Source organism: Sturnus vulgaris, chromosome 9 (assembly GCF_052056855.1).
Source record: "Sturnus vulgaris isolate bStuVul1 chromosome 9, bStuVul1.hap1, whole genome shotgun sequence".
In the NCBI taxonomy this organism is placed as follows: Eukaryota; Metazoa; Chordata; class Aves; order Passeriformes; family Sturnidae; genus Sturnus; species Sturnus vulgaris.
This window is the reverse complement of record NC_142251.1, coordinates 22,710,282-22,737,139: the sequence shown is the minus strand read 5'-3', so window position 1 is coordinate 22,737,139 and position 26,858 is coordinate 22,710,282. Positions and strand designations below refer to the sequence as shown.

At 35.9% G+C, this 26,858-nt stretch overlaps 1 protein-coding gene across 2 annotated transcripts in view; it reads right to left on the bottom strand.

Annotated features, from left to right (window-relative positions):
- DENND1B (DENN domain containing 1B) overlaps positions 1–26,858 on the bottom strand; it is a 149,898-nt gene that overhangs the window by 19,990 nt on the left and 103,050 nt on the right. For both annotated transcript variants that reach the window (XM_014885761.2, XM_014885770.2), the window contains 7 exons: positions 21,364–21,489; positions 13,351–13,452; positions 9,421–9,511; positions 5,410–5,450; positions 4,539–4,607; positions 2,330–2,386; positions 1,420–1,530 (listed from right to left, as the gene is read on the bottom strand). In XM_014885761.2, coding sequence (XP_014741247.2) covers positions 1,420–1,530; positions 2,330–2,386; positions 4,539–4,607; positions 5,410–5,450; positions 9,421–9,511; positions 13,351–13,452; positions 21,364–21,489 — 597 coding nt within the window. The remainder of the gene's footprint in view (positions 1–1,419; positions 1,531–2,329; positions 2,387–4,538; positions 4,608–5,409; positions 5,451–9,420; positions 9,512–13,350; positions 13,453–21,363; positions 21,490–26,858) is intronic.

The window sequence follows — 26,858 nt, the reverse complement described above, 5'->3', positions numbered from 1 at the left end:
GTTCTTGGAGCTGCTCCTTCCTGCCCACTGGGCTCATGTGACATTTGGGACAAGAGCTGGGGAGAAGACACCTTTGGTTTGGAGCAGGGGAAAAATGTGAGGCTCTCAGCTCCCAGCTTTGTTGGTAAATACACCCCACATAGACACATGCATGTCTGTGTGCATACACATCCAATAACACGTCCATGGATGCATGGAAACAAAGCCAGGCACACATCTGACTCCTGCCTTGTTTGCAAAGCTAAAGGACAACTGGTGCAAACAGCTCTGATTACAGGATTTGGTACTGTACAGCTGCACAAACGCAAAAACACAGACAAGTTCCATTTTTCTGTTTGAACACACACCTTCAGAAGAAATCCTTAATTGTAGCAAGGTGAATTATATTCCTTTGTATCCCTAGACTCCTGTACATCACAATAGGCAGCACTACCGTATCAGCAAAGCAGAAAGTCTTTGTATTATTTATAATCTTACTAAAAATAATTAATACTAATGTACAATTTCACCATCATTTATTTAGCAATCATCTGCATCAGTTCTATGTTGTATTTCAAAAACTTTATATTTACTACTGGTAAAAACTAATTTAAAATCAAATTGATTAAATAGACAACCAAGATTTTTATTATTGCAGTACCTAGAGCAAAAAGTAAATGTTGTTGGATTAGTTAGACTGATTTTATATACTTAATTCTCATATTAGGAAGATACAGGCATTAAAAATCCACATATATTAAAAACAATATAATGCAAAAATAAAAACCCATACATTAAAAATATGTATATATGCAGGTAAATATTTGCAGGAAAGGAAGGTGTTAGAAAAACTACTTTGTTGATATATTTGAAATAAAACTGTCAAAATGAATCCAAAAACATTAGAACACTTGCCAAAGTTGAGACATCACACCTGTTACTTCAAATCTAGACTAGAAAGGATTAGAGAACAAAAGCCAAGACATTGGCACTGCATTAACTAGCTGACTTATTAACAAAATAATGAAACATAACTATCTGAACAAGGTTAAAGGCCATACAACTGCCAAAACAATTTATTAGAAACACAAAATTAATATGCCTTAAAAGAAAAGAGATAGCTTAATACAGATCTATGAATAGACCAGAACATATTTTTGTGAGAAGCCTTTCTCAAAACCAGTATTTAAGAATTAAATCTCAGATCTATACTTACAAATCTCCTGTTCTTCCCCTCTCAACAGGGATGAAACACAAATAGCATTTTTTTCTCCACACAAGCAGTGCAGCAGTATTTCTATAAGCACAGCCTTTAATCACAGTATCCAAACACAGACAGGAAAATCATCTTGGAAACAGATTCACAAACACACTACTGTAAGCAGTAAATTTTTTTCCCTAAATGTATGTGAATACAAACAGAAGTTTCAGGTGTCTTACCTGTGCCAGTCTTCGTTTTTCTGAGCTTGTTCTTTTGTCATAATGTGATGTGTAGACAGGAACAGTCTGTACTGCACCAGCACTGCAAGTTCCATACTCTTCCTCACTCTCCTATGCAACAAAACAGATTTAAATTCCTTTATTTATAATCATCATCTGCAAACATACTCTCCATATTATGCATGCAGAATGCATTCAAAATTATCTTGCCACAATCTATTACTGTCATGAAAATACCATCTGTAGTAAGAAAACCAAATTTAGCTTTTCAAAATGCTGGATTACCAACACGGTCATTTAAAAGCTGAATTGTTCAAATGTTTCTGAAATTTTTCTTAAAATAGCACAATAGGTATCCAAAAAATGGTTCCTTCTCTGTACAGAAAAATCTTACATGGAAGCAAAATTCCAAATGGGAAAAGCAGCTGCAAAATGCCTAAACCATCTTTTCGGATAGCTTGTGAGGTTGCTTTTGCAAAATGAAACTATTCATTCATCTTGAAATCCTGCTATTGTTCGTGTATCTTATGGAACTAAAACTGGACAACTGCACCTCCTGAAATACACTGTACTGCAAGACTCTCCCTTCTCAAATTCTCAGCTTGAAGCAAAGGCTTTGATTGTGATATCAAAGCAATCAACTTTATGAAAACATACATCCTCTTAATGTATCTTTGAAGACCTCTGTTGTTCTATGATAAAATATGCAAACAATAAAGAGATTATTCAGAGGATGCATAGAATGACAGATAGTTGCCAGAGGGCTCGTTATGAAAAATGTATTGTTGAACAAAGGGCTAAGCATATTTCAAAAGTCATTAAAAACACAAATCTCATGTGATTTGTAAAGTATAAGCTTCAAACTGATACAGGAAGCAGTGTAAGAAAGTAAATAAAGTTTACTACATACCTTGTGTTTTAACTTACTCTTCACTTCTTTTATTCCTTGCCTCGCCTGGTTTTTTGCCTGGAGAAATAAAAGGACTTAAAATTGCTCTGCAAGACACTGGCTGTAGTCACAGAACATGCCTTATGATACTACACTTATTTTGCCTTTTTTTTAAACACCTAGTAATATAGAGAAGGGCAATAACTTTTATCACAAATTTCAAACATGACTTCCACGGTATTTTTTATTTTTGTGCTTTCTCCACAGATTTAAAGATTTTTTTTCAGTACATCCACGCCATGGCTGTGAAAACATACATTGCCAATTATTACTAGGCACAGGCTAAGAATGGTCATATACATCCCTCCTTTATTTGAAATGCTCCTCCAGATTTGAAAGGGTATTTTAGCAATAAAGCATGTTGAAAAAATGTTAAGATTTTTAAGATGACTGCTACAGTGTTCCAGTCTGGCAACTTGCAGGGCAACATCAACCTTAAGAGAATGAAGTGATTTCATATGCAGATGGAGATTTTGCCCAGTGTTGCTGAACAGCACAGTGCTGCTATTTAGGGGGGAATTCTGTATGCATTAAAAGAGGCAGACAAGAATCACTGTTGCATAGAAAACAGCCAAGAATATTCTTCAATACAGAAAGAAATTATCAATATGGAATACCATGTTGTTAGGCTAAAAAAAACGAGAGAGAGAGAGAGAGAAAGAGAGAAAGGGAAGGGTGGAGAAGGAAACAAAATAAAGGATGGGGTATAACACCCAAAACCCTAACAGAAAAAAAGTTGTCTTTCCTACACAAATATGGAAAAAAATGACAGAAGCTTTAAGGTTGTCTTTAAAATAGATATTTTTAAAATATATTCAAAGGCATAAATATCTGAAAACCACCTATTTTTTCTGTGGTGGCAATTCAGAAAAAAAAAAAAAGTTCTTGAATCAAGAGGCCATAGAGTCTTTTTGATCCTTAAACCATACATCCATAAGCTCAGTAACAGCACGATGGGGTGCCATGTACCAGATGCTAACCTGAAAGCCACTTTAAACTTTCCAGATCCTGCTCACAGCATTTGGAGGAATTTTGGAGTGCTTTGTTCTAACTCTGAGGGATGCTACCAATGACATTATTGAAAACTCCCATCAGTTATGTGGCAATTAGGAAATGAGTACTTCAGTCCTCTGGTAGCAGGCTCCATAAAGGACAACAATGTAAGAAATTAAATGGGGTAGAAATATGGATACCATATACATAGAGATCCTCGGAAGTTTACTGTAGTTTCCTGGCATAAACAAAAGTTCACTTTGAAGAACCTTTACTATCAAGGGCATAATTATCAAAATTGAAGGTTGAACCACAGTCTAAAATAGTGCAAATGAAGAAGAGAAATTTGCAGATGAACCATTTTTTAAATTATAAATGAGTCCATGAATATGAAGTATATTTAATTTATTTACCTGTTTCCCTCCATGACTGCTGTGTTTTTCAAGTGATATAAAATTAAAAATTCTGTTTGAAAACTTTACTTAAAATACTCTAGCACAGACTGATTTACTGATTTATTCAGCACTATTTATAATGCATCCAGCTAGTGAAACATTTGGAAAAGCAAAAAGGAAGCCAAAAATCTTTTCCCATACATTATAAAAGCAACTTTAAAATACTTCTCAGTTCCTTTTTTCCTACTGCTGTTTTACCATACTGCATAATACAGTATAATCTCACATGTTTCATGGGGTAGGCAGCCTTTGAAAAACAAGATCTTGTAAGATGAAAAGTATAAGCATTAAACCCAGTTAAACATGGGTATTCCACTATGATTTTTAAAAAGGAGCAGATGATTTGCTGCACACATTACTGATGCTTTACCACATCTCAATAGTGCAGCACTTACTGCCAAAGTGAAATTACAGCTGTGTATCAAATACCTAAATGATATTCAAATGAGCTTCTAGTGTGTATTAGGACTGAAAGAAACCCAGCACACTGATGCTTTGATAAAGTCTATTTTATGTATAAGCTATCTAGAAGACTCTGAATCAACCCTAAATCCTAGTGCTATATGAGAAAACAAATTAAGCTAAACACTTTCTACAGGCTGAAGTACTTTTTTGCAATTTATTTATAAAAAGCTTAGGTTTTTCAGTATGCAGGGAGAATGAGAGGTTGTCAGAAATTGCAGTATTTTTATGTATTATTTATTTGAAATAGATGTTCTTACAAATTTATATGCTGTTTTCACAGCCGGAGTGGCTTTGGTCATTGCTGTGTTGATCAGTGCACCGCCTTTCTGAAATACACAAAAAATCTATTTTAGTAACATTTTAACAGAAGGCAAACCTTAAGACAACAGCAAGGAAAAATAAAGAGTGTGCTGAGAAGTAACAACCTTCCTTTGAAAATGGGTAAGAGCAAGCACAGCTGTGTTTCCTCCCCAACCTGCTGTCTGCAGCTACACAAGGGTTACAGTACGTCATTCCACAGCTGACACATTTATCAAGGCACTCCAACAGAATGATGGATCTTTGGTCTTCATTCACTGTTACCATTTCAAAATCAATTCAGAAGTGAGGCTATTTTTCATGTGTTCCTATCATATTTATTATGCAACTAAAAAATACTTTGACGTGACAAGAAGAACTATCTCATTTAATCACACAAGAATTCTCTTAATCTAAAATAATATATTTTACTAATGCTGCAGAATAACAAGGTTATACCAAGGGTCTTCTGCTAGCCAAATTGCACAAATCCATATTAACAAAATTGCTATTTACTTGAAGTGATAAGCTTCATATCAAATTGTCACACCTAATTCAGTGTTATGGAATGTAACATGATACAGAAAGCAGTGAAATCTTGGACTATTCAGACATAAAAACCTTATGCATTTTGACATTTGTTTTGTGTACGGGAATTTTTAAAAAATGCTTCAAAAAGTTTTGCATATACTATAGACTTAGTATTTCTTATAGAATGTACTTACATCTTTCTCACAAATGTACAAACTTTTACCATTACACAGAGGTAAGGAAAATGATGGAGACCTAAAGGACAAGGTGGCCAGTATAATTACTTAACCAAGTTTATACCTTCACTGTGTGCATCCACTGCTGATAAGATCTTGAATTTCCTGAAAGAGAAATGTCAAATTAACACAACCAAACATACATTCAACATTTTAAATGTTGCAACCCTCTTCATTATTGGAATAAAAAATGCACTTAGAGGATTACTTAATTAATTCCTTCCAGACAGACAAGGAATGTGAAGATAATAGAATGTGTACACGAAGAAAGAAACCCAGGAATCTCTCACTGCTTGTTTTCTCTTTCCTTTGTAAAGGCTTATGTTTTCACCACACAAAGGTTTTAATTCCAATTGATGTAAAAGAGAAATTATAACTACAATAAGGTAACACACTCCTAGAAAGTATAAAAATTAAAACACTAACTCAAAGGAAAGAATAATATATTAATTGCATTCAAGCATAATGATCCCTCTGGGCAAACTTTCAAACACAGCAATGACATGGACTCCAGAAGGTACTATACCAAAGGAAAAGAACAAGAGAAAAGTCTAAGGCTTATGACACAACTGTATAGTCCCATGCAGAAAAAATCCTTTTAAATTATTAACTGTATCTGCTTTCTTTCAGAAAGAAAAACCTCTAAAGGCAAGAGAGAGCTACTGGCTTCTGTAGGACCACGGAGGACTAAACTGGCCACAAAGGAGCACGTTAAATTCTACTTGATGAAGAAGTCAATAATACTTCCCAAAGGTGCTTCAGCTGAACAACAAAGATTAGGTCCATGATCCCTGAGAAAGTTTTAGAGTACATCAGTCACTCAAATGCTCCAGCACTGTGAGCTGCTACTGACCCCATACAAGACATTCACTTTGACAAGAACGCTCCAGTTCCAGCGTTTGACCGTGCTGAAAAGACCATACCGATAGAACATTATAGACTTTTAACAGGAGCTCACAAAACTCCTCAAGTGTTACAATAATCCATTAACTAGGCCTGGCTAGAATTATTCCACTGGCTAATGAGAGCCAAAATACACTCCTAGAACATTTCTGAGAACTAGCTGGATCATTGGAAAAGGTATTCCCAATTTTCAAAATGAGATGAAGAAACATGAACTCTTTAGACCCATATCAGGTACTTTCACCCATTCCACTCAACTTTACAAGCAATTTTGAGACAGTCAAACTCTCAGGAATGACAGTACAACTGAAAGCAGTGCTTCCTTAGAGAGGAGACACCCTCATAACCATTATGATCCCATCTCCATTAAGAAAGGAAAAGAGCACCCCAAAGCAGAAACAAGCATTTTTCAATTCTTTGATTTGGCTCCCTAGAGCTGTCAGGGAAGAAAGCACACAAATAACATGTATAAGGTGAAATTTAACCACTGCTGGGGTGTTAAGGATATTGAATGAGCCATAAATGCTTTCTTTAACATGGTATTTTATAGTTTCAATTCTTGTCAACAGTGTTCATGTATCACCTGCCTTGAGGCGTCCTTAACAGTGACTCCATAGCTGAGCTTTCTCTGTCACAGCCTGACTTAAACAATTAATAGAAACAATAAATGGGATCACAACAAATGACCAAGTTTAATGTTCATGTAGTGACTTCAGGGACGACAATCAAGAAAACAGATAAATACTCATCTACAGACAGCCATGCTAACATTGCAACCCTCAGCTAGAGCTGAACCTCCTGAAACCCTAGCAAAAAATAAAAAACTGAACCCTTAAAATGAATTATCATTACAAGGGAGTTTCAAATGTTTTTATTTTTTTCAGTTTTACTTCTATTAGCACCAGTGACATTACATGAATAAAAAAGGAAAACCTGCTGTAGTAAAATTAATATGATTAAAAATTAACACATTCTACAAGAAATCCGAGTGCTAAACCAATCCATCACTATATTCTTGTATTGAAAGTTACGTAAAGCTCTTGAGAACAAATACTTCTATAGAATAAAATGTAAGAGAAAATAAAATTTTAATTAGAAAGTGCAAACTGTAATGAAAATGTCTCACAAATTTATTTTCAGATGTAGGCACACAAGTAAGTTTTGACCATTTTTTTAAAAAAAGAAAATAATCAAAAATGAAATTTAAGTTTTATTATTCAATTTTCAATTTAATTTTATTTTCTGGTTTAGTCAAAGTGGCATAGGTGGACAAATGCAAATTTAAAAAGAGATTACTTAAAGAAACACTTTCCATTTGAATTTGATTCGGTAGTTTCTAAATTATACTGTCTACACTACAAATGTGTTCACCTGTCCTTTTAACAGCTTGGAGCTAACACTAACTTTCTGTGACTTTTCTGAAATCTGGGTTTCACCTGTATTTTTCAAACCTTGGGCTTCCTGCTAAAGTTGACGGGAGTTAAGTCCACAAAGAGATCATAGTTCTACCCCATTAGCATCACAAAATGTCACCTTCAATTGCACACATATTGTTAGCCCTGCACTTCATAACAATAATGAGACAGCAGTTATGTAAATACTGAGTATGTGCCCTAAGCAATTTGTCCACAGCCTGGCACTATCAGCTTGTGTGACTGGAAAAGCTCACAGGCAGTGCAGGGCAGCCCAGCGCTGCCAGCAGAGCCGAGTGCTCCCTCCTGAGCAGAGCCAGGTGAGACACAGTTCACAGCCTGCCAGAGCACAGCCAAGAAACAAGCCTTATCTAACTTCTACTGCAGTTTTATTGCAGCCTCCTGACCCCTAACTGCAGTCAGCAAACGAGCTCTGAATACTGACATCACCTATCTGAATAATGGATGCTCAAAGTCTCCAATCTGTTTACAGAGCAGTGTAACTTACCCTAAAAAGGCAGGGAAGAAGTAAATCTCTGTATAACTAGCCACAATTTAATCAAGAAACAAAACCCCAGATTATGTGCTAGATCCTAGCACAAGACACAGAAAGCAGAAGAAGGCAGTGAAAATCTTGAACAAAAGAAATTATGCACTTTGAGTACAGCGAAGTTATTTTTTAGGAGGTGCAGATGGCTCTGCAGCACTAGCACTGCAGATAGTTTCTCTGTGAGGGCCAAATCCTCTTCTCAATGTGTCCCATTCAAGGACAGTTTTGCAAAGGAAGCCCATCCAAAGCTGCCATCTGCACCTCAGTGGAGTTGCTCAAATCACATAACCTCCATCTCCTTTATCTCCATCTCCACAACTTTCAAGACTGACCATAAAATAGCATTTGTGCACATTTTGATCCCATCTTTTGATACCATCTCTTACACCTGGGCTGGTTTTGGCTGCAGGAAAGTGAGCAGCTGTGTGGTGCTGGGTTTAAAACATGACAATACCTGAAATAACAATACACCTGTCCCTAAATGTTTAACAGGAAACCACTCCACAATCCTGTAAAAATCAGCACTGGATTCAGGAAGCACTCTTCCACATGGGTTAGCTGATGTGAAAAGTGTTGTACCAATTGTCAGTGAACACAGAGGCAAACAACATGAGGAATAATATTTTTGTTAATGAAGAAGATAAATTTCCATGTCCCTTCTCAGATCACATATAAACATTTTAAAAAAGCTTTCCCTTATTTTAGAATAACACATTTGTTGGAGAAAGTAGATTTCTCTTAACATTCAGGACACCACCGTGATTTCTACACTGCAGAAATAAGTAGATGTGAAAAGAAAATGAAGTGCTTATGGAAAACAATTATCTAGAAGTTAAGCAGCACAAATGTCAAAACGACTTTGAAAATACAGTTTACATAGAATGCATCACATTCTATAAATATGCAGTTAAAAATGTAAACACTATAGTGATAGCTCATCCTATATTGAAATCTAGGTATTATTTTACTGGTCTACTGTTTTCCTTCATTATTGGAAAGATTTTAGCCTTTAAAAAATCACTGCTGGGACACATATTATTATGAATCTAGTTACACCAGTGTATTAAATGAAGATATGTTTGTTTAATCCTGTAAAATGATACTTAGATTTCAGATCAGTGACTTCTAAAACTTACAGGACATCATGAGGACATCATGTCAAACAGTTCCCAAAGAAGTGTCAATGAGTACTCCCAAATTAATTCTGTACCTCCACAAAAGCCTCCTGCTGTGATTTCCTCTTCAAAAACATCAGAGAATCCTCTTCCAGCGTTTAATTTTGATAGCCGACCATCAATGAACTGGAGGTGAAAAAGAAGGGTCACACACACTTTGTTGTCTCTTCTATTGTTTTACAGTGTTAGAATTTTAAATGTGTCCATTTTAATGGAATCTGTATGTTCAAGACCATGTATGTCTTAAGGATAATACACTGCTCTCAGATGTGCCTTACAAGAGCAGGTGTAACCATGAATAGTAGGAATGTAATCAAGATCAAGAAAATTATTTATATTTATATTTTCTGTATTTTTCTAATGGAAGGAAAAGAATTTATTTCCTTACTTAACAGAAACGCTGGATTTGTTATCATAACTATATAAAGGTCACTCAGCCATTCCCTGATGTCCTGTTGTGAAATCGTGGGTCTTTTTAAGCACTAACCCTTATTTAGGTTCATCTACAGATGCAAATTGCAACAGTTGTCCTTATGCAGAGGTTATAGCTGCATGAGCACATGAATTTGCAGCTACAGGTAAGTGTATATACAAAGACTGAAATGATCCAAGTGTGTCAGAAAAAGTCAAAATGAGAAAATTAACAATTAAACCACTCAGAAGGGATGATATGTTATTTTCAAAAATTATCAGGCTTCAAGGAAGTAGAACAAACACATTCCTATAGATTTAAAATTCTTTCAAGAAGCAACCCCTCCCTTTTTGTTATGAAAAGGCTAACTCAAGTCTGACAGATAAAGTGAGAAAGCAATTTTCCAATTACACACAGTTCATCTTCTAGCAAGAATTATGAGTTATTCACTGGTACTAAACAGTACATAGGAATGAACCAGCATTAATTATTTGGCTGTATCATTTTTCATGACTGATTATCCAAACAGTGTCAGTGACAATCTGATTCTTGCCAATGAATAGACTAGTGACATGAAAAAACAACTTTCTCAGAGTACAAAAATTCCAGAAGCAAGAATAAGGTAAGCACGAAGATATTTCTCTCTTCCTTGTCTAAATTCCTTCCTATTTTTTCACTTTACTCCAAGTTGGCCTTTTTCCAAATAGGCTGGTTCATGGTCAGACCACTGTGGGATTCCTGGATTATTTCACAGTAAGAAAAAGAGATAAGAGCACCTTTAGCTACTGCTGAGAAAAAAAAAACCAACCAAAAACAACAACCTCCACTGCCATCCCCTCCTTTGAACTGTAACACATTATCTCTTTGGGGAAAAGTTATGAATTCATTCCATACTATAAACTAGCACAAGATTTATGGACATACTCATCATCTGGTAAAATCCTATCAACAGAAGGCTGAGACACTGAATTTGAGAGGGTCACACCAATTGAGCATTTAATGTAAATACTGACAAAGAGAACTGTTGGCAAAAAGATACTGGAGACGTTATTTAAAAGAAATGATAAGTGTTAGCAGCGGTGTTAGTAGTAGTTATTACTTTTGAGTAATTTACTGTTAATGGTTGCACTTAAACTGCTGCATTAATAGAACAGCATGTGGAATTACACATAAAATTTATGGGTTTTCTCTTTCCATTTTTCAAGCCCACACTCTTCAAGCCCACAGACTGAAAAATACGGGCATGCTCTTTCAAGAAATGTATTCATTTTGAGATCCAAAGAGCCCTTGGGTAACTACCTCCTTCAATGAAAAACTAGCAATTCCAGTGTTACCCTTGGATTTTAGGGTGACTAAAGACATTATCTTCAATTGATTTTGAGCTCCAAAATCAAAATAGAGACTACATCTACTTCAGAATTATCCAAGTAATTTTATCCAAAAATAATCAAAGGGTTATTAAAACCAAAGGGTTTTTAAAAACAAAGAAAACATCATAAATTTGACTTCCACAAAGTAAAAGCTCATATCTCAGAGGAAGAGAGTTCAGCTCATAAAGACAGCCAATGATATCTGAATTACTAACAATTTTCAGAGGCTTATGATTCCTGCATTCATTACTTATTTTTCTAAGTAACCCTTTCTAACATGTTAGGAACAAATTCCAATAAATGTTGCAGATTATCTTGCTAATACAAGTACACTATTTAGGGAGATAGTCTGGCATTAGGCTTCACTTCTAGGAATGAATTCATATTTTCCCTGGACACTCCTGAGAACTATTTGACACGTAAGATGCAATTATTAATTACTTATGTTTGCAGCTTGATACAAAGATTAGTTACCTTCCATGCTACCCTAATTCAAGGGACAGAGAAGGGATTTCACAGAACAGCACAAATAAAGCTCACTTGTGAATTATGGCAAAAAAAGGTGAATTTAAAGTACCAATTTTCTGCTTGGTCTCGGTTTAAGGCCGCCCCTAAGAACTATTTTCTGCTTAAAAGATTTTCAGAGCAGAATAAAATACAGATTGGTCTTTTTCAATACAAACAACTTTGAAAACAGCTCATTTGTCAGTGGGAAAAGCTGGAGAAGATGCAGCTGGGCTGAGGATTAACTGAATAAGTAGGAGTAACCTTTGCAACAAGAACCAGAGGAATGAAAAAAACCCTACCACTACTATTAAACCACACACATCATCAAAATTGTTACTATTTCCTAATCCTCTATTATTTCCTTCAATTGAAATAAAATTAAAACAAGCTATAAACAAATTGTAAACCGATTCTGTTTAATTGAACACATTAAAATGTAATGGCTAAGTACAGAGTCAGCCACTTCATGGCAGCTGAAGGTTTTGTTTCAGTACTACCAGTGTGACAGCAATGTAGAAACATTGCTTGTAAGCAGCTTTTTATTAAGAAAATTTCATGCTACCTTATCACATGGAGATATGCAAAATGTAAACCACACTTCCATCTTCAATCATACTTCTTCCCATTTCAATCCAATCAATCATACTTCAAAAGGTTTCACATTTCTTATTGCTTATTTTATATAACCATGGTAAAATTAAAGGAGCCCAATTTTGTGATCGTATTTTCACAGGCCTTCTATAAAATACTATCCTCACACAAATCTTTACTTTAGACACTAAACTCTGATTAATGCCAAATGTTTTTTCAAATATTAGAAGATTCCACATATAATGAATTTCCTTAATCTATCATGGCTGTATATCTTCAAAGAAGTCCCCCTGATTATTTAAACATGAACTCTTGTGTATCAATCATTCCAGGCAGTTGCAGACAAATATATATTTTCATGACTCTTCTGATTTCATTCATATTTTCCTTGATTTTCTTAAAAATCTAGTGCTAAGTTTAACATCCATTTCACGAAATGGGGTCAACTGATGAAGAGGGAGAAGAGTTACAGAACAAAATCAAAGAACAAAATCCATTTCAAAGACTGCAATCAAACTATAACTGAGCTGTGCTGGACATTCAACAATTTGTCCTCTATTAATTCAGATTCTGCATTAAGAGATCAGCTAGAATACTGTTCAGGCCACCCCTACAGCTCAGGTTTGTGACATTCTCTATGTGCATACTTCAAAAGGCCTAACAAAGAAAACTGTAGTTGCAGGATGAATCCAGTTTTTAAATAAACACCAGTGAAGTCCAATTTAAGTTAAGCACTCTGCTGTTTAGGCTCTTTGGGCATAAGCCAAGAGAGCTGAAAATGAAGTTCAACCATCAGGCTGGGAGATCCCTCATGTTTCTTGTTTAGTTGGGCTGCTGACTGGCTCTGAAGAGATGCTGCACTGGCTCTGCACCCTGGGGTTATTTTTTTGTTCAGTTTCACCACCACTCCATTGAACTGTAACTGCAGATACAAAAATACAACAAATCTGGGATGACTGTACCCAAAGTACTTGTATTTACATTTCATCCCAGACTTTTGTAAGCTGACAGAAAGGAAAATGTATTTAAACACAGATATGTTTTAATAAAAAAACATTAAATATGAGCTATTTACCCTCTCATACCTGTTTAAACAGTTGAAGATTAACAGCTGCTTCCAGGAACTGCTTAGTTGTACTGGAACGATGCTTCACAAAACTATTTTCACAGAAAGTTATAGGCTCTCCCTAAAAAATTGAAACAGAAGAAGTTAGGATGGTAAGCATACATATATATTGTCCTTCAGTCAAAGAATATGTGTCTGCACCACATTAATTTTACATTTATTCTACCAAGACACAAGAAGATAAATATCTTGCTGATTTAACAGGAAATGACTGAAACACACATCCATTTTATTCTTACACAAAACAAAAGCTACAAACTGAACCATGGTTATGGAAAAGGTTTGAGCATTAACACTTAATACAATAAAATGTATTTTCCCACATGGGAAAAGTGCACAGCCTATAGATACCAGAAGCCTTGGATAATGAAAGAAGATAAACAAGTATTCATTGAAAAAGAGTTTGTTGAAAAAGCTGTTACTGAAAACAACAACCATTGAAAGAAAGACATGTTAATGAAAGTATTTATAAACAATCAAATTCATTCTTCTATTCTTCCCTAATTTCATTTAAAATTTGCTGTCTTCAGTGTGCACAGACCTCTGGATGTTCCTGAGGAGCATTTTTCCAACTTTTTCCATACTTTGTAATAAATACCTGAAGCTGTTTGGCATAACTGGACAAGTAACAGAAACATTATGAAATTTGTGTGGTAATCAAGGTACAAAATCAGATTTCACCATAAAACCAAAAGTCCTCTCACCCAAGTTTACAACACCAGAACGATTACCAGGTTAACAACAATTACCAAAGGTCTCAAAGACACAAAACTTGGAATGCCACAAAATGCCCCACCCAAATCTACCATTTGAAATGTTACTACCCAGAAGCTACATCTCCAGTGCAGTCCCACAGCAGAATAAAAGATCCCTCAGCCACTCAAAAGAAAGATCAAAGGCAGCTGCTACATTGATCTTCAGAAGAGCTCCAGCCACTTTAAAAACAAACATCAATGACCATGATTACCCCAGCTTTGTGCTCCTAGCCCTGCTTAACTCCAATGGCACATGGCACTTCTGCATTTGCCCACCATTCCAGCTCCCTGCAGGGATTGCTTCCAGTGTCACCAAGCACTTCCTCCAGGAGACTTAGCTGAGTTTGTTGGAGCAGCTGTAAATTATTTTCAATTCTTCCTCACACCTTACACTTTGTTTTTAAATGGTTCAAATGTGACCTAAGGGAATGCTGCAATAAAACCATTACAATGTCATTTTAAGATCTATTCTTATACTATCAAAAACTTCCCTCCTTCCAAGTCTTTCTTTTATTTCCGACTCAGCAAAGTATTTAGGTTCAACAAGTCTTGCATCCTTACTTCTTTATGGAAGCTCTGATTTTAGGAAAGTTCTCTCACTGGGAGAACTAGAAGCCTTATATTTGCACAATCCTTGCTCCAGAGCTGGAGTGCTCTGAGACACAAACCCAGCTCAGTACAATCGTCAAAATCAAATCTCCAGAAGCACCCAAGCTATTCCCTCTATTCATCCCAAAATAACTGGTGAACACAGTACACATGCAGGACATGATGGATCTGCTAAACAGCCTGAAATGCTCGTGGTACTTTAAATAGCACTGCCTTCCTGACCCACTTTGCATTAGCTATTCTTGAGCTCCTAAACACTCTTGTCTTAAGAAGATGACCCCAAGCTACTTAGCAAATCAAAGTGCATCAAAACAAATGGAACAGGCTCCAGTGAGACATGGTGGTATAAGACATAGTGCTCCTGAGGGCAGACTCCCTTCTCAGTTCTGCTGCTCTTCCAAAAAATTTCAATGCAGCAAATTAAAAGAACTCCCTATATACACATATATATGTACACACACACATCTCATATTTATTTAATTATTTATTGTTGTTGTTACACAAAGAAGGCACTTCTGGAAATACAGAGGCTTTGTAGGAGTGCAGCTCTGACTAGATGATGCTCACGACATTAAATTTAGGAATCAACAGAGAAAATAATTTCAAAATAAATTATTTAATAAAATAAAACCTAAGATATGCTTCCCTGTGCCAGTCTCCCAGTTCTCTTGGGACAGATGAAAAAGGAGAGGTTATCTCCTTACAGGAGAGAAAACAGGCATGTTAGCTCTGCCCTTTCACACCAGCCAGGGAAGAGAGAGCAGCCAGCCAGTTTTCCTGATGGCACTTCTCGTGGTGGAGCCTTCTAAGAGAACGCCAGGAAACGATAGTTCAACACTCATTTTTAGTGCATGGCTGTAATATTTTCTCAAATACTTTCCTTTAATCACTGGATGTTTCAGATACCTAGTAAGAATGCACTGGTGCATCTCTTCCCTTATCAGTACAGTTCAAACACAGAATAACCAAAGCTATTTCTTTGCTGAAAATTCATTTAATTTGATAAGGAGTTCACATCCAAAGGTCATTCATATTATTTCAACCTGCTGGCTGTGAGACTGATTTAAAAACTTGAGTAGGTTTAAAGCTCCTACCTGTTCAGCACATGAAAATAAGAAAATCTGTTGAAACCTGCAGAAATTCCACATGGAAGTTTTCTCAGGGTATCTGTGGTAACTTTAATGAAATTGCATTAAATAACACAATTAACTCCTAGCTCTTTTATTTGTTCAAGGTTTCAACCAACAAAATTGTTTTCTAAATAAAACTTTTACAAATCTTCCAGATGATTACTGCAAACAAAAAGCCTTTTGAAGCGCTATTTAACAAGTAAATTATTCAATCACTATAAACAAAACTAGCCCTGAGTGTTTTGATACAAAAAGCTTGTAACATTCCTGTTTCTGCAAATACAGCTGACTACCTTTAGAAACCGAGTTTTGGAGGAATGCTGCACTGATATTTATTTAACTGCTCGACCATCAGCTGGCCCCTGCTGTATTGATCTACAATGCACTTTCACAACAAGTTCGATCTAAACCCAGTGGGGACTCTGTACTGAAAAGCAGACAGCTAATACTCACACCAAACAATCTATGCCCAAACATGATATTTGTCCTTCTAACAACAGTTGCTACAGAATTTTCTTCCCCTTTCATAGCTTGCCACACACAGCAGGAATCTCTTACTCTAAGCTACATTCACATTTTAAGCAAGCTATTTATACAGACCTCAATGGAACATGAAAACTGAGCTAAAGCAGTGTGATCATTTTAAAAGGAATAAAATCCCTAGATTAGAAGCTGTGTTTGTGCTTTCTAAATCTCATGATATTTAACTTGAACAAGAAGTAAAAATACTTTTTTATTGCAGAAAACATTGCTTCACTCTAGCATGATTCATACCAACTATTAGTTCTATTGTAACCATTAATATAATTTCATTTTGATATTAGAAGTCCTCTTTTAAAAATCTTTGTCATTTCTGAGATTCATGATATCTCTGACATTCAGAGATAAAGGCCAAGGGGTAACTGAGCATGTGCAGTGATTCTTCTCAGGAAGTTACCATTTACAAACAAATTTTTACAAAATGTGTACATTTCTTGCAATCTGCCAAAAAACCCAAAAAGACTGATATACTGATATTTCTTACAGGCAAATTATACCTAAAACCACCCCCTATTAATACAGTATCTATATTCAAAAAAGGACTATTAACAGTCCTCGACACAAATAAAGTATGGTTTTCAATATGTAAAATAGAATTCTTATGGAAGGCAAATAAATAGTCATAACAGGTATTACACAGAGTGGTTCTGGATTTAAACACCAATTATATTCTGCCATTTCATTACTGTTGCTGTGTGCTGCTGTACTTTTTATTCCTAACTCTTGGGGGAAAGGTAAAGAAGTCAATACTCATTTCAAGACATACCTGCATTTTGGAACTCTATAATCATTTATTATCTGTGCATTCTCAAATAATTCAGATGCATTCTGAATCTCAAATTTTTCCAATATAAAATTTATTTATTTTATTGTATTATTCTGATTAATTGTACATTGAATACAACATTTGTTGGACAGCTGATGTCACTGCTTGTCAATACTGGCCCAAAGCATGCAGTTAACATTCAGTTCAAGAGTGGTCTGACAGATTGTGCCATGTTCACCATGAAGGTTATCCTGTCCCCCTCCAAACTCCTACTGCTGAGCATTCCAGAGCAAGCCAGCAGCCTTTGCTCTTCATTCCTTCATTTCTGATGAGTTCTGATGTTACAGCCATCACAACTTGAAAGAAAGCTATTCTGCATTTCTTTTGTTTTAACATCGAGAGCTTCAAGGACTTTATCCCCAAAAGAAGGGAAATTAATCTCTACCATGGCAAATATTTTTATACTCCTTCTTTATTCTCTTATCTACCACTCCCTTTCCAGACATAGATTGCCTTTTAAAGAATTCTTTACATCCCACATTATTTTATTAACTGCCCATATTGCATATGATTTATGAAAAACATGTACTAGGCTTTGCCTTCATCTGCCCATGTACAGGCAGGAAGAACGTGTAAAGCAAAACAGTTGGGAAAAACACAGCATCACACATACCCTGATAACAAAATGACACAAACTTCACAACTGCCATATTTGTGTCTGTGTCCCACCTATGCCTTCAATTCTGAAACATGGAACATGCAGCATAATCCAGGAGAAATTCCCAAATGCTGGACTACCCAAAGAAATTAGGAGCAACACAAGGATCAAGGCCAAGTTGTGAGCACCCAAAGCAAGGTCTCAAAATGGCTTGCTATGTCCTCTGTGTGAAGGAGACCATATACAAAACCATTATATTTCACCATTCCACTGATAATACTTTTTTCTGGATTCCTTTTAGGTCATTTATCAGATGACACTGAAGCAATTTTTTCCATCATCCCCACATACCATGTGTGAGGTGGGTTCATTCTGGGTTAAACTAAAGCAGAGTTCCAGCTAGTCATGGGTATTCAACACCAGACTAGAATCAGAAGCACAATGAAGGCAGAAATGCACACTGTGTGAATGGCAGGTCCTTAGCACTAGCTGGGCTGCTTTGCTCTACAGATCCACTCCTATTACACAACATTTGCTAATGCAAAGTGTAGCATATTAAAAAGTACTCTTAACAGTTATATCAATTTGACAGATTAATTTAGTAATAATTAAATCAGGAAAAACAGTTATTTTTTTTTCTTTTACTGAATTAAATGTTTCATAATCATTGAATATGCACAAAAATTATTATAAATTTTCTCTATTACATGTCATATTTCCTGTCTGTATTGGAGTAATCAGATTTTCCATATGGTCCTTTGGAGGCCCACGAACTCTCTGCAAGACCCCTGAAGATTCCCATTTTGCCTTTCACCAATCATTTTTTTCAATAATTGCTAGACGTTTGTCCAAGACATATTGCTACACCGGGGAGAATCTGTCCTGTGCTGCAAACAAACATTTGCACAGAATGAGTGCTCAGTGTGATGAACAGCGTTTGGAGTGGAGAGAAGTGTTGGATCAGTACAGACACTATTAAAGCTGTTCTTTACTCATAGTGAATATTAATGACAGTTGTTTCATGTTTCAAGCTGAAATCATACAGGACACGCTGTTGCAAGGAAAATAGTTCACTTAGACATGTTTTACAACTTTGAAGCAATTGATAACTGTCCAAATACATTATTTTATTTTTCATCAAGAGCTTTGTCATCCTCAGAACTGTACCCCAAAAACACCTCAATTCTTGATTTTGAGATTACAAGTTTATTTATAGAAGTAGTATTTCAAATCTATATGGAAAATATTTTAATTATTACCTCTATAAATTTTCTACACAAATACTACTTAAGTTCCTGAAAGAATGTAAATTAAGTCCGTAGCTGTGGTTTAAATTACTTTATTAGATCTGGCACCACAGATTCCAAAACAAAGGGAAGTATTTTCTTTGCAATAGCAGTTATCAGGCTTTGAGACTCTTGAAAAATATTCCTAATACAGCCAAATGTGATTTGATTTTTTCAGCTTTCCAATTCACAAAGGAAAAGGCAAATGCAGAATGAGCTGAATAATCATGTGAAAATCCTCTTAATTTCTATTAATCCAGAGCAAATTCAGTATTTCTTTCACAACAAAAATTATTTGAAATACTGAATTAGTTAATATTATGAGAACACAGCTCAAAATAACAGTTACAAGGGGGTTTTATTTATTTTTATATATGCTTTGTCTTTGGACAACTTGATATCAATCCAAGATATGCTAGTATTTGCCAGCAGACTTCTGCCTGCTAAGATATTCTGAAATAAAATGTCTTAAAAAAAAAAATTAATCAGGCCACAATGGTTTCATAAATATCTTCCCTTATATGCAATCAATGGAGCCAAAAAAGATAAATCTGCAAATGAAAATAATGCAGAAAGACAGACTTCAAAGGTCATTTTGACAAATGTTTGCCAGTTGATACATAGTGCACTGTTTCCTATACAGTGCAAATGTAGAGATCTCAGATATACCAACAGCTAAACTGAAATAAAATGGGAATCAGTTAAAAGGTGAGCTCTTTTCAAAAGAGATGCTAACCAGGATGCTGAAGAACTTGCATGCTCAGTTCCACAGTTAGCAAAACAAAGGACTGACAGAAGCTTACTTCTGGTCAGAACAGAGTTAAGGACATCAAGCAGACTGACATCCTTCTGTTTGCACATATCCCAAGTGTCCAAAAGACACTTTCTGACTTAACAGCTCTTACTGCAAGCTGCCATGAGTTGGCATGGACTAGTGTCCTCACCTTTAGACTAAGGAGCAAATTAGATTCAGGTGATGGCACTATGGCATAAAGGATAACAAGCTGTTTTGTTGAAATGATTTGTTTTATTGAAACAAGCAGTTTTTTAACCCAGCAATTTCTAGAACAGGTGCAGCCCTTTCAATATGGAATGCAAACAGGATTTCCCTATCATAAGAGAAACACAGGAACTAAACCTGTACACAGCTCCATGTCTGCATGGGTTACCTTCCCTCTCCTAACAGTGGCTCTCAGTGGCAGCTGCTGTGCAAAATTGCTCATGGCACAAAAGACTACCCTTAAGAGAACCACATAGGGAGAAGGAAGACCCAAGCTGTATTTTAAAGTTCCCTCCAGCAAAGCCCTCGTTTGGAATTAATAACGACTCTATCCATTTCCATCAAGGAATACCATAGCTCCTTAGAGTGCTCTTCTCACCCTCAAACAAATATCCACCCATGTTCCACACACCTACCAGCTTTACTACCTTGACTCCTCAAGTCAGGATGGTTTTCTCCTATCAAATCTCAATTTATCAGAATCCATCAGACAACCAAGCACCATATCCTCGGAATTCGATTCACCCAACGTCATCTCAGTGCATTTGATCAAGCCTACTGCTACCAGTAGTTTGCAAGAAAAATAATCTGGACTGATGCATGAAATGAATCTCAAAATAATTTATCAGAAAAAAGCTTGATCTCCAACAAGCTTGATATGTGTCACCTTCATTATTTAGAAATTATGAAAGCTCAGAAAACATTAATCAAGTGAATACCAGCAAAATATGAAAAATACAAATTCTGAGTTTCTGATGTGATGAAATGGGTTTTCATTTCTCCTGTCTTCCAAGTGTAACCAAGTTAAGTGTGTAAGATGAGAGATGCATGTTTGACTCCTATGTAGCTTCTGCTAGGAAAGAAGCTTCTGCCCTCCAACACAGCAAAACCTCTGGAAAAATGATGGATTCTGAAAGGCACAATCCCTTTAGTTCTTCACCACATTAAACCAGGTGAGCTGCGTGTGAGCAGCTTCACTCATAAAATCTGATTTTGTACTAAACAAAGAATAAAAGTGATACAAATAAGAAGATAGCTGTCTTTGGATGAGTATTATTCAGTACAATTCACTGTCGAGAGACAGTGGTATCTTCCAATTCCTTAGCACAGAGTAAGACTTAAAACAGACCATTCCAGACAGCGATAAAACATTTCACATTTTCCTTGAAAGAATGAAGACCATGCTCTTATAAATTCAGTGGGGAAAAGCACAGGGAAGCCATCTTACTGGTTTGTATCTCAGTGCATCTCTGTAGGAGCCGAAGAGCGCTGCCTGTGCCCGAAGGAAGGCCCTGGCCACTCCGTCGCCCGTGGCTGTCGACTGCTTCTTCAGTTTATTTTTCAAGGCCGAGACCTGCGTGACACAGTGGAACAGTTAAATTAACACCTCAGAAATTGGTACAGCGAGGTATGAACTCAATCAGCAGGCAAGCCATAGTGTCTATAGGTCAGCCAAAAATTCATCCTCCTCCTTGATAGCTTATCTTTTTAACTGCAAGGAGCACCTGCTGGTCTGTTAATTGAAATGAAGGCAGGGGATGATGGTAGAGTGCTAATGCAGATTGGTTTATGATCTCTTTTTTTCCCAAGGCCTCTTGACATAAATAAGCTTAATTATTTTACAGTAAAATGCACGTGAGTCACTTTATTGCAGGGTTGTTTTTTTTAGTATAACATGTATTTGCTTGCTTGAATATAGACAGTTGGATCTGTTTTATTTAAGCTATGAAGGTTTATTTTCAAGGACTCTTAATGGTCACATACTATTCAGTGCCAAGGAGTATCTCTTATTTTAGGTCAAATTCCTATCTTACATCATTTCTCATGCATCATGGGAGTACCTGCTACCACAGTCAAATAGCTGAGAAAAGTTTTTGTGAATTCAGTGTTACACTGCCTTTAGAATTGTCCTTGAAGATAAAACACGTGAAAGGGAAGAAAACAAAAACTGTAATTAGGAAATGTCTGCTATTCAGAAGAAAAAAAAAAGAAAGAAAAAAAGACCATTCTGATTATAGTGGTCGACTTTTTTAAGGAGGTTTGTCTTTTTTTACTTGGCAAATAATAACCACTGGTTAAACAGAATTGGAGAGTGAGAAAAAATGAAAGGGGGGGAAATTTTAATTTAAATAACTGTCACTTGGACATACTTTGGAGGAAAATCATATAATTCTGGAATTGTAACAAGATATGTGGAATTATACTCAGATATAGCCTAAACTCTCCTAATTTCCATTAGGAGGGACACCTGGAAAATAAGTCAACTCTATTTACATAGAATACACATTTCTACAGCCCCTTGTATTGCAATGTACTCAACACAGCATTGTTTAAGCCCCTAAATAAAGTAACATTCCGAGTAACTATTGAAATGGAATATTATAAATACAAATTTATCACCAAAACAGCTTTCATTCTTTTGGAAATATATGCAAGAATGAGTATCTTTTTGTTTCTTTATGCAAGCAGTCCCGACTGCTCTTGTAGATGATGATTGTAATTGAAGTGTCAACCTAATTAACAACTAAACTTTGAATAATGCTAATGAGAACTGAACATGGCATCAGAGAAAAGACCAGCTCTACAGGTGATAAACCTTCACAGTAGTGACATTTTCCAGTGTAAAGTCACAGTTACTGTGATCTGATCAAAGAGAGAGACCCCCATTGGGTCCAATTATAACTATAGTTTGGAAAAAAAAATTATTGAGTTATGATGTTCATAATGTATGCAGAAAGGCCTTTACAGTATAGGTCTTTTCCCCATAGCTGTGATCTTTTCAATTTATATCCAAGCTCCACAGATCTAGATAAAAGTATAGAGCCTGATTCGTTTAGCCCATGGAAAGCACACACCAAGGCTCATTTACGTTCTTGCCTTACACCTCAAAAGGAAAAAAAAAAAAGTACAAGTCCGCGTACAAAAACTGGTTAAGAAGTTCAAGGTTGAAAAAATAAATGCATGTCTTGGTTTTGTGGTCTGATTTTTTTCTTTTGTTCTGTATTGTATGACTATTTCATAGCTGTAAAAAATAATATTTAATTGTGGGGAAAATAAATGCATACATGGAAGATCTGCCCATAGACAGTAGCACTGTTTGACTAAAATAAAAGCAATAAAATGAAGTCAACAAGAACTGTCAACGTTAAAATTTTGTCTTTGTCAAGCCTGGCAAAGCATCTTCTAAAAGTAAGAGAGGCAAAAGATAGGAAAGTCTCTACAATTTTAAAATCTATATTCTTCTAAATTATACCTTATGATTTTGGGAAAATTATGGCACATGAGAGGACAGGTTAAGAGAAGAGAGGGGGTAAAGATAATGGAGCAGAGGGATTAGATGACCAAATGGGGAACATGAATGAAAAATGTACTTTCTAATTTTCTCAGTTCTGGCAGGCCCTAAGCACCCTATTGTAAATTTGATTAACAGGATGCTTTAGGCAAAAAACGTGTTAAAAAAAACCAACAGAAAACAATCTCCTGCTCTGCTGCCACACTGGTGTGTTATTAGCTCAGCAATGTTAAGAACCTCCAATGGGCTGGCACTTTGGAGGCAGGCACTCTGGACAGATACACATTTTTGTGTGCTGTCCTGGAGGGAGTTGGAACCTCAGAAAGGCAATGCTGGAGTTCAAAGAAAGCTCCTCCAACTCCTGCTTCTCTCAGGGGGCAATGCTTAAAGGCAAGAAGAACTCCACCAGATTGTTCTGCAGAAGAACCAAGAGTGTGGTGCTCTAAAGAAGAAGCCTGCAGAGATGATGTGAGCCACTGCCCTGATGTGCTGCTGTCCCAAGCAGGACCCTGGCTGCAGCACACCTGGAGTGCCCTCGGCACCTGCCCTGGCTTCCTCCAAGCTGAGGCCAGTGAACACACGAGCAGAGGACAGTGCTTACTCAGGGCCCAGCCCAGCCACACTTGGCTGATGTCAAATTCTCCCGGCTCCACATTGGAATCAAAGACAGAGGGAGAGTGATAACACAGTTATTACTGCCAGCACAGCAGGCACAAGTAAGAGACAGGGTGCACTGCACTCCTTGGAAGGACCTGGTACACAGCAGGACTGATTGCTCAGCTCCATGCACCTCAAACCAAGGAAATGTGAGACCCCTTTAGGTGACATCATTAATAGCACTTTAAATTATTTTAAAGTTACATGATTCTGACACCAAGCCAAAAAAACAGCAAGCAGCATCTGTATCAAAATCTTTCCCTCATATATATTTTAATCCATCTTCCTAACTATGATTAAGAATGCCAAACATTTTTCATTGTATCTCTCTTGCAGAAATAGCCTTTTACAAAGTTTAAAAATAAAGAACTGCAAGCAACAACAAACTGCAGGGGTTAGTATGCAGTTAAAATTAATCTTTGAAAGACACCAGTGATCCGATGCAGAAATGGTATTATTAATTTACACTAGAAGCAAACTGTTTTTATCTTCTCCTAGCAACAGCTTCTCATAGGAAAGTGACTTCATTGGATTGCTAAACACTGCCAGTGAAGAGCAATCAGAACCTGAGGAAAGTTTAAATCAATACAATAGTTTTTCAAAGATACAGATGAGACTGATACGTAATTAAGTGTACCTAAAACACAGAAACATACTGTGTTGGTCATTGAAACAAAAAGTATCATTTATTTAAATGGTTGCCATACAACCTTTCTAGGACTCCTAAAATCTAAATATCTGATAGACAGAAAACATGACTAATATTGCTTCAATATCCATGTGAATAGAAGAATCACATAAAATTAAAAAATAATAAGATCACACAGCTATTAATCAAAGTCTTTGTTCCTGGAAAAACTCAAAAGCACACATAAATTTAAACACATATAGAAGAATTATGTTCCTATATGTTTGTTATCTGAGGAATATAGAACCACACACTGGAGTTTCGAATGACTATTAGACCTCTGAAAAAATATATCCAGATATTTCTCTGGTATTAGCAACACTTGCTATGTTTTAATGTACTTTTCCCCGTTCTCTGTCAGATGATACCACTATAAAAGTAGGTAGAAGCTCACTCTCAAAAACAAGAAAGTAAGAGAAGATCGCAGAGGAAAAGAACAAAACAAAAACCTCAAAACAAACCAGAGACTGATATTTAAATCAGTATTTCTAGTAAAGGGCTTCTATATATTCGATTATTTGATTATTATCTACACGCAGAGGATTTAGGCATCTCCAGCATTTAATCACAATTTCACCATTTTGACAAAAACAACTACTTAAATGTAAATGTTTTCAAAACTAGTTGAACTTCTCAATCTCGTATTCTAGCTCCTAATCTATACCAAGGTTCAACAGAATCTCAGCTCAAAGAACTTGTTCACAATAAACAGCTGCCTCATAACACTGCAAACACTGCTGACCACTCTGAGTTTCTAAAATATATTAGCAATATTTTTGGCTATTTTCTGATGGAAAAAAATCATAAATTATGCTACTTATATTTTGCAAAAATTATTTTTAATTGCATTGTTATACATCGACCTTAATTTCCTTATAATACCATTAATCATCATACTTTAAGAAATAATTTGCACTCCCAGTAATCGCTGCATAAAGTAACCAATTTTCTACATGAATTACAGCCCACTTCTCAAATGCTACTTTTAGAACAGCAATGTTCATATGCCAATTTTATGGTGTTAAAATCCTCTGACTTTAAGAACCTCAAAACTAATCTAAAGCCCAGTTTAGATTCTGTACTGCATCACAGTGTGTAAGTACCAGGCAGTACAAACACTACACATCTTTCAACAGCTCTGTAGCTTTTGCAGTTGACAATATTAAACAACTCAAAAGAAGCTAAAAGACTATAAAATTTGCTGCTTTCTGAAGATCATCTTTGTAAAAGTTCTGCTCAGTCTGTGATTTCAAGTCATGAAGACTTGGTTGCTAAAAGTGATGCTGTCAATTCTGCAAGCTGTTTGGGAAAGTGTTTACATGTGAGCAAAGGAGAAGTCTTTATGTCAGAGTTAAGTGCAAGCAGGTATTGCAGGGTCAGGCCCAAAATTTATAAATTTCAGTCTGTGGTCACAAACGTTCTTATATTATTAAAAAGTGTTGATCTCAGTATTATTATATTAGGAAATTTACTCCCAGAGATGTAGCTCCTTACTTTCTTTTTTTTTTCTAATTAAAAAATAATAGACAAATTCACAGTGAAATGATGAAATTTAAAAACAAGCTTTCTTGTCAGGAGAGCGAAAAAAGAGGGGCTTTTCCCCTTCCAAGAAAACAAAGGATTCCTGAAAGTCTTGCCCTGATTTATTCTTCCAATTTTAAATACCTTAGGAGTAGCGGAACTGCTACTGGCATGGTAGTATTTCTAACAGTCAATAAATCTAAAATATTATGTGTGAATATTGGAATGAAGCCATTAAGAAGATTACAGCATGCAACGCAGCAGAGGGTCCTCATGAAAAAAGGACTGGTAATTCAGGACAACTGTGACCACTGACCTTTGAACAGTCAAGACCACTGGTCAGTCTGACAGAATAATAGAGTTCACATGCATGGAAAGTCATCTAGCCTGTAACTATAATTTAAATACTTAAGTGAATGATTTAAAAATGCCTTTAAATCTCAGTTAATTTATTATACAGTTTATTAGACAATGCCATAGAATAATGTTTCTTTCAATCTTAAATTTATCATGAAAAAATTCATTATCAGAGCATATATCCATGGGTAAACCATTAAATACTTAT